The sequence below is a fragment of the Pristis pectinata genome, chromosome 5 (genome assembly GCF_009764475.1).
Source record: "Pristis pectinata isolate sPriPec2 chromosome 5, sPriPec2.1.pri, whole genome shotgun sequence".
NCBI lineage: Eukaryota > Metazoa > Chordata > Chondrichthyes > Rhinopristiformes > Pristidae > Pristis > Pristis pectinata.
Genome location: NC_067409.1, coordinates 53,720,679 through 53,738,246, shown reverse-complemented (window position 1 = coordinate 53,738,246; position 17,568 = coordinate 53,720,679). Strand labels below are relative to the sequence as shown.

At 38.9% G+C, this 17,568-nt stretch overlaps 1 protein-coding gene across 2 annotated transcripts in view; it reads left to right on the top strand.

The window, feature by feature from the left end:
- The window catches only part of si:ch211-197h24.6 (uncharacterized), an 82,254-nt gene that overhangs the window by 39,811 nt on the left and 24,875 nt on the right, over nucleotides 1–17,568 (top strand). For both annotated transcript variants that reach the window (XM_052016839.1, XM_052016838.1), the window contains exons 8-14: nucleotides 2,997–3,063; nucleotides 4,889–4,936; nucleotides 8,189–8,284; nucleotides 9,260–9,397; nucleotides 10,256–10,345; nucleotides 11,148–11,284; nucleotides 14,629–14,736. In XM_052016839.1, the coding sequence (XP_051872799.1) occupies nucleotides 2,997–3,063; nucleotides 4,889–4,936; nucleotides 8,189–8,284; nucleotides 9,260–9,397; nucleotides 10,256–10,345; nucleotides 11,148–11,284; nucleotides 14,629–14,736 (684 nt within the window). The remainder of the gene's footprint in view (nucleotides 1–2,996; nucleotides 3,064–4,888; nucleotides 4,937–8,188; nucleotides 8,285–9,259; nucleotides 9,398–10,255; nucleotides 10,346–11,147; nucleotides 11,285–14,628; nucleotides 14,737–17,568) is intronic.

Genomic DNA, 17,568 nt, shown 5'->3' with positions numbered 1-17,568 from the left:
GAATCTGGCCACGCAGTCACGAGTATATAGGGAGGAGAGTTAGAGGGCTGAGGACGCAGTCTTGTGGGGCACCAGTGTGGCGAATAATCGTGCTGGAGATGTTGCTGCCTATTCTCACTGATTGCGGTCTGTTGGTCAGACAGTCAAAGATCCAGTTGCAAAGGGGGCTGTTGAGTCCCAGGTCTCGTAGTTTGGTGATGAGTTTGCTTGGAATTACAGTATTGAAGGCAGAGCTGTAGTAGATAAACAATAGCCTAACGTATGTGTCTTTACTGTCCAGATGCTCCAGAGATGAATGTAGGGCCAGGGAGATGGTGTCCACTGTCGACCTGTTTCGGCAGTAGGCGAATTGCAGTGGGTCGCGGTTGTCTGGGAGGCTGGAGTTAATGCATGCCATGACCAGCCTCTCAAAGCACTTCATGATGATGGATGTCAGAGCCACTGGTTGGTAGTCATTAAGGCATGTTACCTTGTTTTTCTTAGGTACCGGGATGATAGTGGTCTTGAAACAGGTGGGAACCTGAGATTGAAGCAGGGAGAGGTTAAATATGTCTGCAAGTACCCCCGCCAGCTGATCAGCACAATATCTGAGCACACGGCCAGGGACACCATCTGGGCCAGATGCTTTCCTCGGGTTCACTCTCTGGAAGATTGATCTTACGTCCTCAACAGTGACCATGGGTTCAGTTGCATTGCAGGCTGTTAGGGTGGGTGGTGACAATCCACTCCCCTTCTGTTCAAAACATGCATAGAATGTGTTAAGCTCATCAGGAAGGGATGTGCTGTTGTTAACTATGCTGCCCGACTTCGTTTTGTAGCCTGTTATAGTGCGTAAGCCCTGTCACAACTGACGGCTGGTCTGGGACTCTATTTTGAACCAGTATTATAAATAGTATTGTAAATAAGAGCAGGAGTAGGCCACCAGGCACCTCATTGGTCCACCACTATGCAATATGGCCATGGCTGATCTCTGCAGGTGTCAACTCCTCACGTGCCAATTCTCCATAGCCCTCAATTCCTTGTTTTTTTTCAAATATTTATCTATCTCCAAGTATATCTAAGGATCTGTCCTCCATCACCAGGGAATTCCAGAGATTCATTACCCTCTGAGAGAAGAAATTGCTCTGCACCTCAGTTTTAAATGACCAGCCCTTATTTTGCAGATGTGTCCCTCGTTCATGACTCCCACACTAGTGGCTCTCTTTGTAACGGTTTAGGAAGCCACAGACAAAGGTCACAGTTGGAGAGAGGTGGTGAATTGAAGTGTCAGGCAACTGGAAGCTCAGGGTCACTCCTGAGGACTGAGCACAGGTGCTCCACAAAGCATACTTAAACAATCTGCATTTGGTTTCTCCATTCTAGAGGAGGCCATAATGTGAACACTGAATGTCGTACACTTGTTTGGAAGAAGAGCAGGTGAATTGCTGCTTCACCAGGAAAAGCTCTTTGAGTTCCCAGATGGCAGGAAGGGAAGAGGTGAAAAGAGAGGTGTTGCATCTCCTGTGGTTCCATGGGAAAGAGCCCTACGACAGGGAATGGAAGGTGGGGACAGAAAAGCGGACCAGGGAGTTGCAAAGAGAGTGATTCCGTTGAAATGGGAGGGGAATATGTATCTTCATAAAGTAACTGAGAAAAGATAAGTGTGTGGGCACAAAAAATAAAACGCAAGATGGCATTCCCATTTTAACATCCTAAAAATTTTCTGTTCTATCTTTTTAATCTTTCTTTTGATTATTTAAATTTGCCAGAATTACAGAAATACAAACACTTAAAAGAGGGATAGAAAGAGGAGGGAGGACATAAGTAAAATATGAGCTCAAAACTTAGCTGTTGGAAGTAAAGAGAACAATGTGCAAGAATCAAGATTAGGTTTGTTCCATAGGAAATTTTAATCAGGAGAAGAAGAATTGATGTATTTGTAGAATAAGACCTTACATGGATCATTTAGTATAGATGATGCCTTTTCACTTCACTATTGTTCATTGTGTGATGGCATCTGTATCCAACCAACGTTTTGGAAAAACAAACGATTTATGGGAACCTTTGGCAGAATTCCATGTTTCATGTCGTAATATTGGTATAAAGTGGGGATCATGAGAGGGAGAGTGGATGGGACTTCAGATGGATTTAATTGGATTCCTTCTTACCCTTCCTACCCTCCCTCCTCAAAATAAGCCAGTAGGAACCAACCCTCACACAGAACAGGATGGGCAAATATGAGACACCATTTTAATCTGTAAAATGTTGCTCAAGGATTGGAAGGCTGAATAAAGTATTATCACTATCACCAAAATCAGCATGTATCATTTCATATTCTAAAGATTAATTAGCATAGATCCAAAACTATTGTTTGTTTGTTCTTTAGAGTCCAAAATAATTCTCCCTGAACTTTTATAATAGATCACTTTGTTAAAAGTAGCAAACTATTTGTCAATGTGTTTGTGTTTTGTTTACAACTTCTGCATTTGAGTGTGTTTGTCGTAAGAGAACCTGAGAAATTGGAAATGGTCATTACCTGTTCAGGAGAAATGAAAGTTAAAAGAGTAAAGGATCTTGCTGACATTTTGCCTTCAGCCAGCACTGCAGAAAATGATTTACTTGATTATTTGCTACTTGTGAGACCTTGTGCATAAATTGGCTGCCTTATGAAGTGGCTGCACTACAAAAATGACAAGTAGGGTGAAAAAACACTTTTGGATATCTTGATAATAAGAACAAAATTATAAATACGAATTTTTATTACATTATTTATTCCCTAATGTTCTGAATGGAGTATTTACGATTCCTGTTATTTAGTTTGTTGAGTCCTTGTGTAGTTGTAAAGCCTTTGACATTGAAGTACAGGCATTGTATAATATGTTATAGAAGTTTGGGCAGTAGAAGAAACTTCATATTTTGGAGAACTATGTTTGATTAGTAAAAGCCTTATAGGGATTCTAAATACATTTTAGCTAACTTCAGAAATATTACACTGTTGGTTATATTTTAAATTTCAGGTTGTCCAAGAGAAAATAGACACAAAGGGCAATGAAAAATCTGCTGTAAAAAGAGTTGCAGAGCAATGTAAGTTACGAGCAAAAGAATCTTTTTAAGTAAGGCCTTTTAGATAAATTTCCTTAAACCCTATCCAGGAATTTATTTTTACGTTTAGTTTTATTTTTAAGGTCTCCTTTGAATTTTTTCTATGCAAGAAATAAAATTTTTCAAGCAACCTATCTTCTGTTGACACTCTTGACATAAAGTTTAAATTCAGACTTTTTGGTTTTCTGTATGCTATTGGGATATGCTCAATTAATTAAAAATAACTGATTAAAATTCAAAAAATTTAGTTTTCAAAAATTGTGCTCATCCCATTCTTGAAGATGAGTTGCTTATTAAGATTGGTATAGGAGCAGAATTAGGCCATTCGGCCCACTGAGTCTGCTCCACCATTCAATCATGGGTGATTTTATTTAGCCCCACCCCATTCTTCTGCCTTCTGCCCATTACTCTTAACTGCCTTACCAATAAAAAACCAATTAATCTCTGCCTCAAATACACCCAATGACTTGGCCTCCACAGCCCTCTGTGGAAACAAACTCCCTGGATTCATCACTCTCAGGCTGAAGAAATTCCCCTCATATCAGTTTTAAATTGACGTCCCTTTATTCTGAGGCTGTGCCCTCAGATCGTAGACTTTCCTACCGATGGGAACATCCTCTCCACGTCCACTCTATGCAGGCCTTTCAGTATCTGGTAGGTTTCAATGAGATCCCCACTCATCCTTCTGAACTCCATTGAGTACAGGCCCAGAGACATCAAACGCTCTTCATATGTTCAGCATTTCATTCCTGGGATTATTCTTGTGAGCCTCCTCTGACCCTCTCCAGGGCCAGCACATCCTTCCTTAGAAATGGGGCCCAGAATTGCTCACAATGCATTTGAGTTCCTAAAATAGGCCCTTTTTCATTTGGAAATTAACATATTGACATTCCATTCCTGGAGAGGGTCAGAGGAGGCTCCAACTTATCCCCTTTACTCAAGATTCAAATCATCCACTCCCACCTTGTCAAATAATGTAGTTTGTGAACTTTGCTATTGCAGCCATCACCCAGAACCTTAAAGTTTGAAGCTGATGTCATGCCATTTCAAGGGAGAGGTGGAGATAATGCCATAGAATTGTCCAGTATAAATGAATGCCTTTTAGCCAATCGATTCTGCACTGATGCTTTTGAAGAGCAATTCAGCTTGTTTCTTATTCCTGTTCTTTTTGCATATTGCAACACTTTTTTTCTAGACTTGTTTGTCAAATGATTTCAGTAAATGGATGTAGGTAAAGGAGACTGATCATGTGTGTTCATTTGATGTTGCTGATATATTGGTAGAATATTTTACTAGACCAGTCCTTGATGGATTGTGCATGAGGAAAAGAGATTATAGGTTTGGGATGAATCCACACTGAATGTTTCAAGGTGGCCTTTTTGAAGAGGAAAATATTTTTAATCGTGTAAGAGAAGGCATATGTTATTAGGATCTTGTCATTTTTCAATGCAGTTGATCTTTTACCTGCATGAGCAGTCTAAAGTCTAGTTATCTGCAAATAATGTCATTAGTGTGCAGTAGTACTTTGAATCATCTTTCTACCTAAATCTGCATTCTGATTTTAATATTCATCTGAAACTGGATGTGAAGTAATGGGGTGTTACTGAATGATGCTCTGTAATTTGAAGCTGGGGAAACTCACACAGTTGACAGAGGTAGCAAACAAAGGATAAGAGTATAGAAGAGAGACCTATTGCAGTAAATCCTATCCATTTGAAGATGGTGAGGAAGATGCTAGGTTCTATCCAACAAAATACTTACTTTGTCAAAAGCAGTTGGCCTGAAGTTATCTGGCTCTATTTTTCAGCTATTGTGGAACCTGAGCGTAAACTGCAGAAATCTGAAGCTACTCCAGGTATGGTTATTGACCCTATTAAAGGTGAACTTTTGTTTAATTAATTTGATCATTTGTTTCTTTATTTTTTTTCTTTTCCAGCACCTAATTTCTCATCTTCCGCTCCTGAAAGATATTGCTTTCCAGCTTAACTTCCCTCCCTCCCTCCCTCCCCCCTCTCTCTCTCTTTTTCTATCACAACACTGCTCAAATTCCTTCTGCTTGGTTTCTTTCAAGAACAGGAAATACAGACACTGCCTGGTCAAAGTCCAGATATCCATGATGAACAAACTTATGGTGATTTTATACTTGTTTTCCGTGGGCTATTTGCAGGGAATAAAATTATCAATCGTGTTTGCTCCCAGTTTTAACCTCACACAGTCAATACTGCAATTACCAAGGACAATGACTAGCTCTAACTTTCCTTAAGAACAAAATTTTTTCAGCTGAATGTAAGGAAGATGAAGGGAAAATTCCAGCTTGCAGTTAGAAAAATTGTGCCTTGTACTCTTCCTCTCAATATGTATCTTTCGAGATTCCCCTCTCAAATAATTTGTGAAGTGCCATAAAATGTTTTTTGTAGGTTTAGAGCAGCTTATTAATGCAAGGACCATTTTAGAAACAACATATATTTATATTTCAGTATTTTAAGAAGTTTTTGATGAAAAATACTTCATGTCATGCAATTTTTGGGTTCAGATTTTTTTGAAGTTGACATCTTCATTCTCATCAATGATGATTTTGGATGCTATCCTCTTTTATTTCCAGTGTAATCTGTTTATAAGAAAGTTATTGTGTCTTGTGTTGCAACTTTACATAATTTATTTTATTTACAAAATTCATTCATGGCTGAGGGAGTGTTAGAGGCAGAAACTCACAACATTTAAGATGTATTTAAATGAGCACTTGAAGTGTCAGGACATAGAAGGCTACAGGCTGAGTGCTGGAAAATGAGATTATTATTGATGGGTACTTGATGGCCAGCATGGATACAGTGGCCAAAGGAACTATTTTGCTATGATGTGACTCTGCAATTTTCTATCACATGAGAGCATCGCAAGTAAGGCCATCATTTATTATCCATCCCGAAATGCCCTAGAAGAAGGTGGTGGTGAGCTGTTCGTCTTGTTGAAGTCTTTGCGGTGAATTTTGATAGAGTAGAATTTTGACCCAATCTTCCTGGGTCATTTCAGAGGGAAGTCAATTATCCACATTACTGAAAGTTTGTATTCAATATAGGCCAAACTAAGTGTGGGCAGTGGATTCTTTTCCCTAATTATTAGAGATTGTGATGGATTTTTATGACAATTATTTAGCTGCTTCATTACCACAATTGATATTACCTATTGATTATGGATTTATTTAAATGAATTTAAATTATCCAGCTACCACTTAAATTCATATTTCCACATCACTGTTCCAGGCATCTGGACTACTAACCCAGTAATATGACCACAATTAAACCATATCCACATATTGTTGCAAAATCAAAGTTACCTTATTTTATTGTATAACAGTGCTTAGATACTACCTTGAACACCTTCAAATTTCCTGTGCCTATCTCTTGATATGTTGAAGGAAGTTAACAGCTAGTCCAGATACACCTGATACAAATTAAAAACATGCTCTGCTCACCAGAAGTTTAAGCTTGTTTTAATATTCAAACAAGACATCTTAAAGTTTTCAAAAATTATTACATAGAGGACAGAAGTTGACTTAAATCATATTAGTTAGTTTTTAATTAATTTTCAGTTTATCTGTGATGTTAAAGATGATAAGATGATATGCAAAGCAATCTTCCCATAAAATTATAGTAAAGGGGCTAATTGAATCTGGCCAAGGGAGAATTGGAATATCGAAGAGCATAAGGTATCATGGGGAAGGTAGAGTAAGATTCGAAGCTGAAGATTGTGCTAGTGGAAGGTTATAAAGTGTGAGGTAGGAGAGAGCATGAAGGAGGATTGTGGATGAGGATGAAGATTGTGCAATGGTAGATGGCAGCAGTTAGAGAAGAGTGAAGGAAAATAAAAACTGAAAAATACAGAGCTGTAAGAAATCACAAGGTCTAATAACTAAAACAAAAGGGGCATTATCAGTACTTCGGCATTTTTTTCACTCTTTCAAGAGATGTGGACTTCACAGGCTGAGCCAGCGTTTAATTGCCTGTCCATAATTGCCCTTTAGAAGATGGTAGTGGGCTGCCTTCTTGAACTACTGTAGACCTTGAGGTCTGGGTATACCCACAATGCTGTTAGAGAGGAAGTTCCAAGATCTTCACCCAGCGACTGTGAAGGAACAATGATATGTTTCTAAGTCAGGACGTGTGTGGCTTGGATGGCAACTTGCAGGTGGTGGTGTTGCCATGCTTTTGCTGCCCTTGTCCTTCTAGATGGTAGAGGTCCTGGGTTTGTAAGGTGCTGGCTGAGGAATTTTGCTGAATTGCTACAGATCATCCTGTAGATGGTACAAACTGATGCCACAGTGGTGAAGTGAGTGAATGGTTGTGGATGGGGTGCCTATCAAGTGTGTTGCTCCAACTTGTATGGTGTTGAGCTTCTTGAGTGTTGTTGAAGCTGCATTCAACCAGGCAAGTGGAAAGTATTGCATCATACTCCTGACTTGAGCTTTGTAGATGTAGACAGACTTTGGGGAGTTAGGAGGTGAGTTACTCTCTGCAGGATTCTTTGTCTCTGACCTGCTCTTGTAGCCACATTATGTACTTGGAGTCATAGAGGAATACAGCACGGAAATGGGCCCTTCAGCCCACCTCATCAATGCAGACCAAGGTGCCTACCTAAGCTAGTCCCGTTTGCTTGAATTTGGCCCATATCCCTCTAGACCTTGCCTATACATATACTTATCCAAATGTCTTTTAAATGTTATTGTACCGCCTCAACTATTTCCTCTGGCAGTTCGTTCCATGTACGCACTGCCCTCTGTGCAAAGAGGTTGCACCTCAGGTCCTTTTTAAATCTTTCCTTTCTGGCTTTAAATCTATGCCCTCTAGTTTTTTGGTTCCCTTTCCCAGGGAAAAAGACTGTGCATTCACCCTATCTGTGCCCCTCATGATTTTATACACCGCTATGCAGAGCTGCAGGAAAGCAGCATGGTGCTCCAATTCAGTTCCTGGTCAGTGGTAACCCCCAGGATATTGATATTGGGGAATTCATTGATGGTAATGCCAATGAATGTCAGGGAGTGATAGCTGGATTTTCTCCTTATGCTGAGAATTGCTTTTGAAGCTTTTTTGCTTGTGTCTTATTTTAACTCTAGAAAAAACTAAGACGAAAGATCAGCCCATGCCTTCTCCAAATGAAGATCTGAACACATCCAAGCCTAAGCTTAAAGAAGAACCCAGCTCATCTCAAGGTATAGTTATTGATATAATGAAGTGTTCTGTTTTATTCCAAATGTTGTCACTGATTTTTTTAAATGAAATAATGTAGAGTTAGTTGGCATATATTGTCTCTAATATAATTGCAGAAGAGATGAACTAAAGTGGTGGGAGAGAAGCTGTTGAAAGTCTAAATGAAACTATTGAAAGAATAAAAGTAGCTATAACATCAATTTCTTCATGGAAAGTCTCAGAATTTTTCGTGGAAGCCTGTCACAATCCCTTCTTCTCTTCCCCACCCAGCTCCTTGCTCCCGACCTTAAAATAAGGCAAACATTTTGTGACTTCAAGATGTACGTTTCCTCTTCAGACGTTCAATCCAGTATTGTGTGTATCACAAGGTGTCTATTGGAATCTATCATTTTTTTAATGTGAAAATTCAGAATTCTGTATCTGACATCTTCGAACAATTTTTTTTAGACATCTTTAGAATGCTCTTGAGTTGTCAGCTTTTGTTTGATTTGAAGATTTTGGTGGTTTTTTTACTACTTTTCTAATTGGGCATACAGTATACAATCTGCGGTTGAGTCTAAATCCTAGTGTAAAGCTTTTGTCCATGATGTTCCAAGTGCTCCTCCCCATAAACTGATTTACATGTAAAATTTATAATGATGCAGTCTTGAGAAGAATTGGGCTATTTTGATTCTTAAACAGTATTGTTCCCTTGATATTACACAATTTTCTTAATCTGGTTTCTCTCCATGTAGTTGATATAATAAAATTCATCTTTCTTCTTGTAGTTGTTTTTGCTTTCTCCTGTTTTTATCATTTTTTTGTTTCTGATTGCCTCCTCTTTTTCTCTGTCCTAGTTTGTCCATTCAGCATACCCTTCTCTCCTGTATTCTTATTTTTTTTCTCATTCCATAATTCTGTAACGTTTTTATTTTGTCTCCTGCCATTAATGTTATATTCTCTTTGTCACTACTGAATTGTGTGCTTTAATCTTAAAGTCCGTGACATACCTGAAGATGAGACTTGGACTGGGATGTATCTCTACCCTGATGGTCTTCCCATCAACCTCCCACTGGATTCGAAATTGGTGTCCCGATCAGTGCGTGCACATCAGGGAGCTTCTACGGCACGTGGTGGTGAGGACTGAAAAAATAAGAGGGGAAGCGAAAAGAAACTGAAGGCTTTGAGGGAATGATAGAACTCGGAAATGGTTGTGGGCATTAGTTATAGGGTCTTGATATTGGCTACACCTGAGATGATGGTACAACATTTGAAATTCCTACTAGTTGAATTTATCCAACAATTATATGTTAGTATTTGATTTATTAGTTGTTGAGAAATTGAACAAGATAGATCATGAAGTTCATTTATTTAAATGTGCGGATAACTTTTAATCTTGTTTGAAATTAAGATATTTTCATACGATACTTTGTTTCAGTCATTGTATGAGTCAGAAGGTCAATTAAATGATATTGCCAAATACACTTCACATTGAATCTGAACAGCGAATATATGAAAATGTCACGTACGTTTTATTCTGTCAATTAAACACTTCAGTAAATTGGCTAGCATAATGAGCATTTCAAGTTGTAATGATTATAGTTAAATTATGTTACAACATCCTTGCTGTACTACATAAAAATGCAACACATTTGATTCTAGGCTAGGAAGGTTGCCATGTTGACACCTAGCTCATGAATAGTTGGCAGATCTCTGCTCTGCAGTCAGGACAACATTTGATCTCAGTCTCCATCACTTTAGAAAGTGGGTCTCTGCAATTGATCCGTGACTATCCTTAAAAAAAAATAAACATCAAATTAGAACGGGCTGAATCATGATCTGCCAACCTCAACTGTATTCTTACTATGAAGTCTGGTTCGTTGAGAGAGGTGTCAATATGTTGCCATCATTGGGATGAATTCACTCCTCCAAGAGGGGAAGGGGCTATTAGCACTCATTCCATTGTGCCTAATTTTATATATTTTTTTAAACAGCTGCAGCAGTTAATGACTTGCCTAGTTCAATAGGATCAAAAATTCTGGAAGATCACATCAAAAAATATGATTTTGAGGAGGCAATAATAGGTTTGTGTTTTTTTTTACACCATTATTTCATTTCTACACAATTTCTTGTGTGTTGCTTACATGTATTTTATTAAAATATGGTATTCTAAAAAGTGTCAAAACTAATGTTTCAGGTATTGAGAAATCACAATAAGTAATTTTTGATTAGTGCAGAAACTTCATTCTTGTTCTCCTTAGAGTGGAAAAGGGTAAGAACAGATTTGATGGAGGACTTTCAAGCCATAAGATAGAGTAAATAAGTGTTCCCAAGGCTGGTTTGATACCCAGAATATTTATTAGTGCAGTGTCTGATTAGAATTTGGAAAGCATTGTCTGAGTGTGTGGTGGAAACAGAATCACTGGCTAAGAGTGTACTGGAAACAGACTCACAAGCAAAGAGTGTGGTTGAAATCGACATGAAGGCTGAGAGGGTAGCGGAAACAAATTCAGTGGTTGAGAGAGTGGTTAATACAGATTTGACACTAGTTTTCAAAAGGGAATTGAATAAATATCAGAAAGCACTGCAGGAAGGATTTCTCTTTTAAAGAGCTGATACTGATGTGATGAGCCAAATTACAGCCTTATGAGCTGTGCTGTTCTCCAATTCTGTGATTCCTATTGGCATAATTATTTTGAGACGCATATGCAAATCTGGGAGTACGCTGAGATCTGGGAAAATTGTGTGCAAATGAAAATTAAAGAACTCTGAAGAGTTGCAAGGGTTGGAGGCTGCTAGTGTTAGTGGTGTCACAACTAGTTAATAATTCTGTAATCCTTTAGTTGCCTCAACATAGTAAAAGTATTTATATGCTTCTATTTTCAGGGCTAGATTTTTTGACTGAATACCATTATAAAAGAAAAACTGAACCATTATATTTCTGTGAGCTATGCAATTGTCAAATGCCTCTTCAATGTGTTTTGGCACATATCTTTGGAATTAAACACAAGATGAATTATGTAGTAAGTATACAAAATGACAAATACACTCATCGTAAATGTAATTACACTGCATATTTTAAATTTTTTGTTTATATCAGTAGAAACCTTGCTCAGATATACCTTTTGTTTTAGCAAACTTGAATAAACTGCAAATACTGTTTTTTCTCTGAGTTGTACATTGTGAAGGTCAGATTTCTCTGGCAGTAATCTCAAGGAATACTTTGGAATTGGTATTTTAATGATTATTACTAATATTTGAAAATAATTGACAAAAAGAAATTAAATTTATTCTTTAAAAGGGTAAGCAATATAGTTAAAATTGGATAAGCAAATACAGTTAAAAATGTCACATGTGGACTCTGCATTGCTTCATTGGTTAATGATTTCCACTTAGTAATTGGGCATATTTGTGGTTTGTAATTTCTGCTCCACCATCACTTTTGTATAGTCAATAACACACTCATTTACCTTGTGGTATCCCGAGGTGTAAAGTTTCTGAACTTTTGCTGTGTTTCCTGGGAAGTCAAAGTCAAAGAACAAACAAAAAGAGTCCATTTTAGTGCAAAGTGATCAAAGTGGTCATAGCGTTGCTAAGCTGTAATGATTAGGGTTTTGTCGGTTGGTTCAAGAACTGAATGGTTGAAAGGAAGTAGCTGTCCTTGAACCTGGTGCTGTGGGACTTCAGGATCCTGTACCTCCTGCCCGATGGTAGCTGTGAAAAGATAGCATGGCCCGGATGGTGGGGATCTTTGATGATGGATGTTGCCTTCTTGAGGCAACGCCTCCTGTAGATACTACCAGTGGTGGGGAGGAATGTACCTGTGATGTATTGGGCAGAGTCTACTACTCTCTGCAACCTGTTACATTCCTTTGCATTTGAATTGCCATACCAGACCATGATGCAATAGCAGATCAGGATACTTCCAACAGTACATCTGTGGAAGTTTGTTAGAGTGCTTGATGACAAGCCGAACCTCTCTAAGAAAGTAGAGATGCTGGCATGCTTTCCTTATGATTGCATCTATGTGCTGGGCCCAGGGCAGGTCATCTGATATTTTAACGCCCAGGAATTTAAAGCTGCTGACTTCTCCACTGTCGAACCTCCAATGTAGACTGGTGCATGTTCGTCCTCCTTCCCCTTCCTGAAGTCAACAACCAGCTCTTTAATTTTGCTGACGTTGAGCGAGAGGTTGTTGTTGCGGCACCAGTCAACCAGGTGTCCGATCCCGCTCTGGTACGCTGACTCATCGCCACTTGTGACTCGTCCAACAGTAGTGTCGTCGGCAAATTTGAAGATGGTATTGGAGCTGTGCTTAGCCACAAAGATAGTCACTTCATGGAGAGTAGGGAATGTGAAGGGGGGCACGAAGGGGAGAGAAGGGTGGAAAGTAGGGTTCTCCCTAGTGCAGCTCATAATTAGTTTGAAAGGTATCAAGAGCATGCTGAGTGGTTTATTTTCTTAATTTTTCACTCAAAAATGTGTTCTGAGAGGATATCTAACAAAAGAGAAAGTAGTGGAAGATACAGGAACAGTCTCTTATCAGTTAACTAATGGCATTTGAGGAAAGTGTATTGAATGCTTTCCAGTTGTCATAATCTAGTATCTTTCAAATAATTGATAAAAATTTGGGTGTGATGCAAAATGCAGTGGAACTGAATATGGTTCTCTGCTCTGAATGGGTAGGCAATCTAATTATCTGTTTTGGGCATTGCTTGAGAAAATTCTCTATTCCTATAGGTCCTTAAAGATTTGCATCTTTTGAAACATTGTAAATGTATCTATAAAAATAAGGATTTTGAACCAATTTTGAGCAAAGGAGATCTTTTACAAGGTGGTGTGGTGGTGCAGTAGTTAATACTACTGCCTCACAACTCCAAGGAAATGGGTTCAATCCTGGCCTTGGGTGCTATCTGAGTGGAGTTTGCATAATCTCCCCATGACAATGTGGCTTTCCCTTTGGTGCTCAGTTTTCCATAGATGTGCTGGTATATTCATTGGCTATTGTAAATTACCTCTCGGTGCAAGTGAAGTGGTGGAAGGAAATAAAAAGGGAGCTGATGGGCATTGGACAGAGAGTAAATTGGAATGCTGCAGGAACTAAGGGGGAAAATGGAACTGATGGGATTGCTCTCTTGGGAGCTGGCATGGGCTGAATGGGCCAAATGACATTTTTTTTGTGATAATAAGCAAGCAATAAAGGTTGCTATGTTGCACAAATCGTGATTTATATTTGCCTTTGAATTGTGGATATAATAGTGTGTTAGTAATTAAATGATCAGCAATTGCAAGTTCTTATCCTGTCTCCTTCTACAAAGATGTGACTAGAGTTTGGAGGAGGCTGTCCAGATACTTTAACCTTTCCTTTTAGCGTTGGACTGCTTCTAACTCTCATGCTTGCTGGGATGAATCTGAGAGCGTGATTTAAGCTGGTGACACTTAAAGCGGAGGTCTGGGTGTCCACAAACCTATACTTTGTGTGATCTAGATCTGCAGCCTACTCTCCCATTGCTTCATCTATATTATCTACATTTAACTTTTGTGTTGTTTTAATAAATGCACAAACTTGTACTAATCACTGAAATACTAGACACCGTTTTAAAAACTTAATTTCCGTTACTTGCATGAGTCACAGGAAGAAAGTGGCAAAACTCCTTCCCTTTCAACACTGAATTTCCCTCTGACCATCTTCTAAAATTTACACTGAAGAAACATTCTGTTAAAGTTGTATGTGTGGATGATGTTGCTTGCTGTGATAGGATGGGGCAAGTTTTACAAGCAGATATAATGGGCTTTCTCAAGTTTTGAAGAAGGTTTATATGTTCATTTGAGCTGTTAAAGGGACCTAGAGGTATAGTTGGAGAATTCTTTTGTGTATGAAACCAGATTGCATCTAATGAGACTGTGTTTCGATCTGTATAAATATTAAGGTGACCTATTGGTGCCTTTGGCTTCAGCACTGTTGATTGAAGCAAGTTCAGATAATGAATATGGAGCTTTGAAAATAAAAGCATTTTAACCTGAGTGTGATCTCTGTCCCCAGCAGCCTTGCCCCATTTTCACAATTCCCTCTACGAACTGTGCCTGCCAGTAACAATTAAGGGGCTATATAAGTGAACTGTTTATTTTTCTTGATGTTCATATCTGGGATGTGGCCTAAGAAAATGTGTAGCTGTATAGTTTAAATCAAGCTTTTAAGCAGCTACTCTCAACAGTAGTTACTTGCAAGATAGCATCAAGTTAACCTGATGTGAGTTAACTCATTTAACAATGTCAAAGATTTGGTCAAATGTTGACCATGTTCGAATACCTAATTTTTGCAACCAGTGGTGATTTTTCCATTCACAAAGCACATTGTGTTTTTCAGAAAAGGAAGCATCCGGATTTATTGAAAGTAGGAATAGGAAAATACAAACAAATTGTCAAGAAAAAAGCAGCAGAACTTGAAAAGATTGATGGAAGAGGAAAACTGAAGGTAAGTCTGCAACATTAAGTGCTTATTATTATGGAAAGAGAAATCCATGACAAATTGTGTGAGACTAATTCCATCCACTTGCCTGAACACTGCACATAATGGAACCATATGTTTCATGACCTTGACATTCTACCTGATCTTGTGGTCTCTGACCTAAGCACACAAAAAATGCTAGGCTATTCAAACTCTTGCGCCAGATCTTCTATTCAGTGCAGTTTATCTTCTACCTCAGTGCCACTTTCCTATACTAACCCTATATCCCTTCATTCCCGTAATATCCAAAAATACCTCCATGTCTGTCTTGTATATACTGTGCTATTGAACCTCCACAGCCCTCTTGGGTAGAGGATTCCGAAGATTCACTACTTTTGGACAAAGAAATTCCTTCTTATTTCAGTCCTGAATGGCTCACTGTTTTTGCAAATGTAATACCTGCCTCTAGGCACCCTAGCCAAGGGTAACATCACCTACCCTGCATCTACCCTCTCAACAGTACTGTAAGAATTTTGCATGCTTCAATGAGGATCCAGTCTCCTGAGCCTCTCCATAGGATAACCTCCTCTCCACCCTGTTGCTCCACATTTCAGAATTCAGTCTAGTGAATCTGCATTGTGCTCAAATCCTTTTGCAAAGAAGGCCAGTATACTACTTGCCTTCCAACTTACTTGCTGTATCCATGTGTTAACTTTTCATGATTCTTACACAAGGACACTCTCTGAACACCAATTCCTTTCCATCTCACCTTTTAATTTCTGCTTTTCTTTTTTTTAACCATAATAGATGCCTTGCATTATTCCACATTATACTCTAATTTCACACAATCACTTTGCCTCTCTAGATCCACAGGAGGTCTACTACATTCTCCTCACATTCCACACTGTCACTCAGCTTTATACTTTAACAAACTTGGATATATTGCACTATTCCCTTATCTGATTTATTGTTACAGATTTTGAAGAGCAGAGCCCCAGCACTGACCCTTGCAGTACTTAACGAGTTGCAACGTAATAATGACCTGTTTATTTGTACTTTGTTTTCTGACCATTCTGATCATGCTTGATCCACATCAGTATATTACTACCAATCCCATGTGCTCCCATTTTGTTTAATAACCTCTGATGACACAATGGCCCTAATGCAGAAATGCCTTAAATTTAAAATCCTTTTCTTCGTGTTCAAATCTGTGCATTGCCTCATCCTTCCCTATCTTTAGAGCTTCCTCCAAGGACTTATACGGAAGGGTAAGGTGATGGCAGAATTTGAAGCTGAGAATATTTTGAAGTTGAGTGTTCTTAATGCAAGAACATAAGAAATAGGAGTATTAATAGGCCAGGTGGCCCCTTGAGCTCACTGCATCACTCAGTAAAATCAGCTGATCTGATCTTGGTTCCTTTTCACATTACTGCTTGTTCCTCATAACCCTTGTCTCCTGTCGTCCAAAAGTCTGTTTAACCTAGTTTTAATGACTCAGTCTCAATAGCTCTCTGAGATGGAAAATTCCAAAGATTCATCACCTTCTGAGAGGAGACACTCCCCATTAGTTCTGTCTTAAGTGGATAACCCATTATACTCCCTTGTTCTTGATTTCCACACGAGGAAGTGTCCTCTCGGCCTCTAACCTGTCAAAGCCCCTCAGAATCTTTTATGTTTCAAGAAGATCATAATTCAAAACTCCAGTGTCCAGGCATGTTAACTAGGAGAGATCATAGGATATAGGCAGCAGATTTTTGGATGAATTTGAGGATACAGATGGTGAAAGGCAGGAGGCCGGCTTAGGAATGTGATGTAATAGTCAAGTCTTAAGGTAATAAACGTATTGATGAGCATTTCAATGTCAAATGGTTTGTAAAAGTAATAACGATATTGAGGGCTAATAGAATGTTGGCTCTTACTTCAAGTGGTTGGAGTGTAAAAATAGGGAAGTCACAATAGACAGTCTAGTGTGACTAAATCTGGAGTACTGCAAACAATTTTGGTCCCATTTTTTGAAGGAAGGATATCATTTCAATGGAGGTGGTTCAGAGCAGGTTCATTAGGGTGATCCCAAGCATTGAGATATTGTTCTATGAGGAAAGGTTGAACAGGTTAGGATTCTACTGATCGAAGTTCAGAAGAATGAGAGACAATGGATTGGCATCATAGTCGGCACAGACATCATGGGCCGAAGGGGTTTTCCAAATGTGAGTAAATCCTGACCCTAAGGTCCTTTAATCATTTCCCTGCCACTGATGTAAGGCTGACCTATGATTTCCTGGTTTATCTCTGTTGCCCTTCTTAAACACAGGAACAACATTTGCTAATCTCTAGTCTTCTGGGATCTTGCCTGTGACTAAAGAGGATACTCCTTAATCCTACTTGCCAAGGACATTCCATGGCTCCAATTAGCCTTCCTAACTCCTTGTTTAACTTGCTTCCTATATATTCCTCAAGGTCCCTGTCTGATTCCACCTTCCTAAACCTTACATATGCTTCCTTTTACTTTTTGACAAAACTTACAATATCTCTTGACGTACAGTACAAGGTTTCCAAACCCTGCCATCCTTCTCTTTCAGCCTCACAGGAACACGCTGGCCTTTGAACGACTCCCATATGTCAGATGTAGATTTACCGTCAAACAGCCTCTCCCAGTTTACTTCCCCCAGTTCCTGCTTAATACTGTTGTATTTAACCTTCCCCCAACAAAACTTACACCCAGGAACCAGTCTCATCCTTATCTTTAACTGTCTTAAAACTTACAGAACTTGCATCTGTGCAGAACATTGGTCATGTTACAGCTGTACAAAATATTGGTTAGACTGCACTTGGAGTATTGTGGGGAGTTTGGGTCACCAT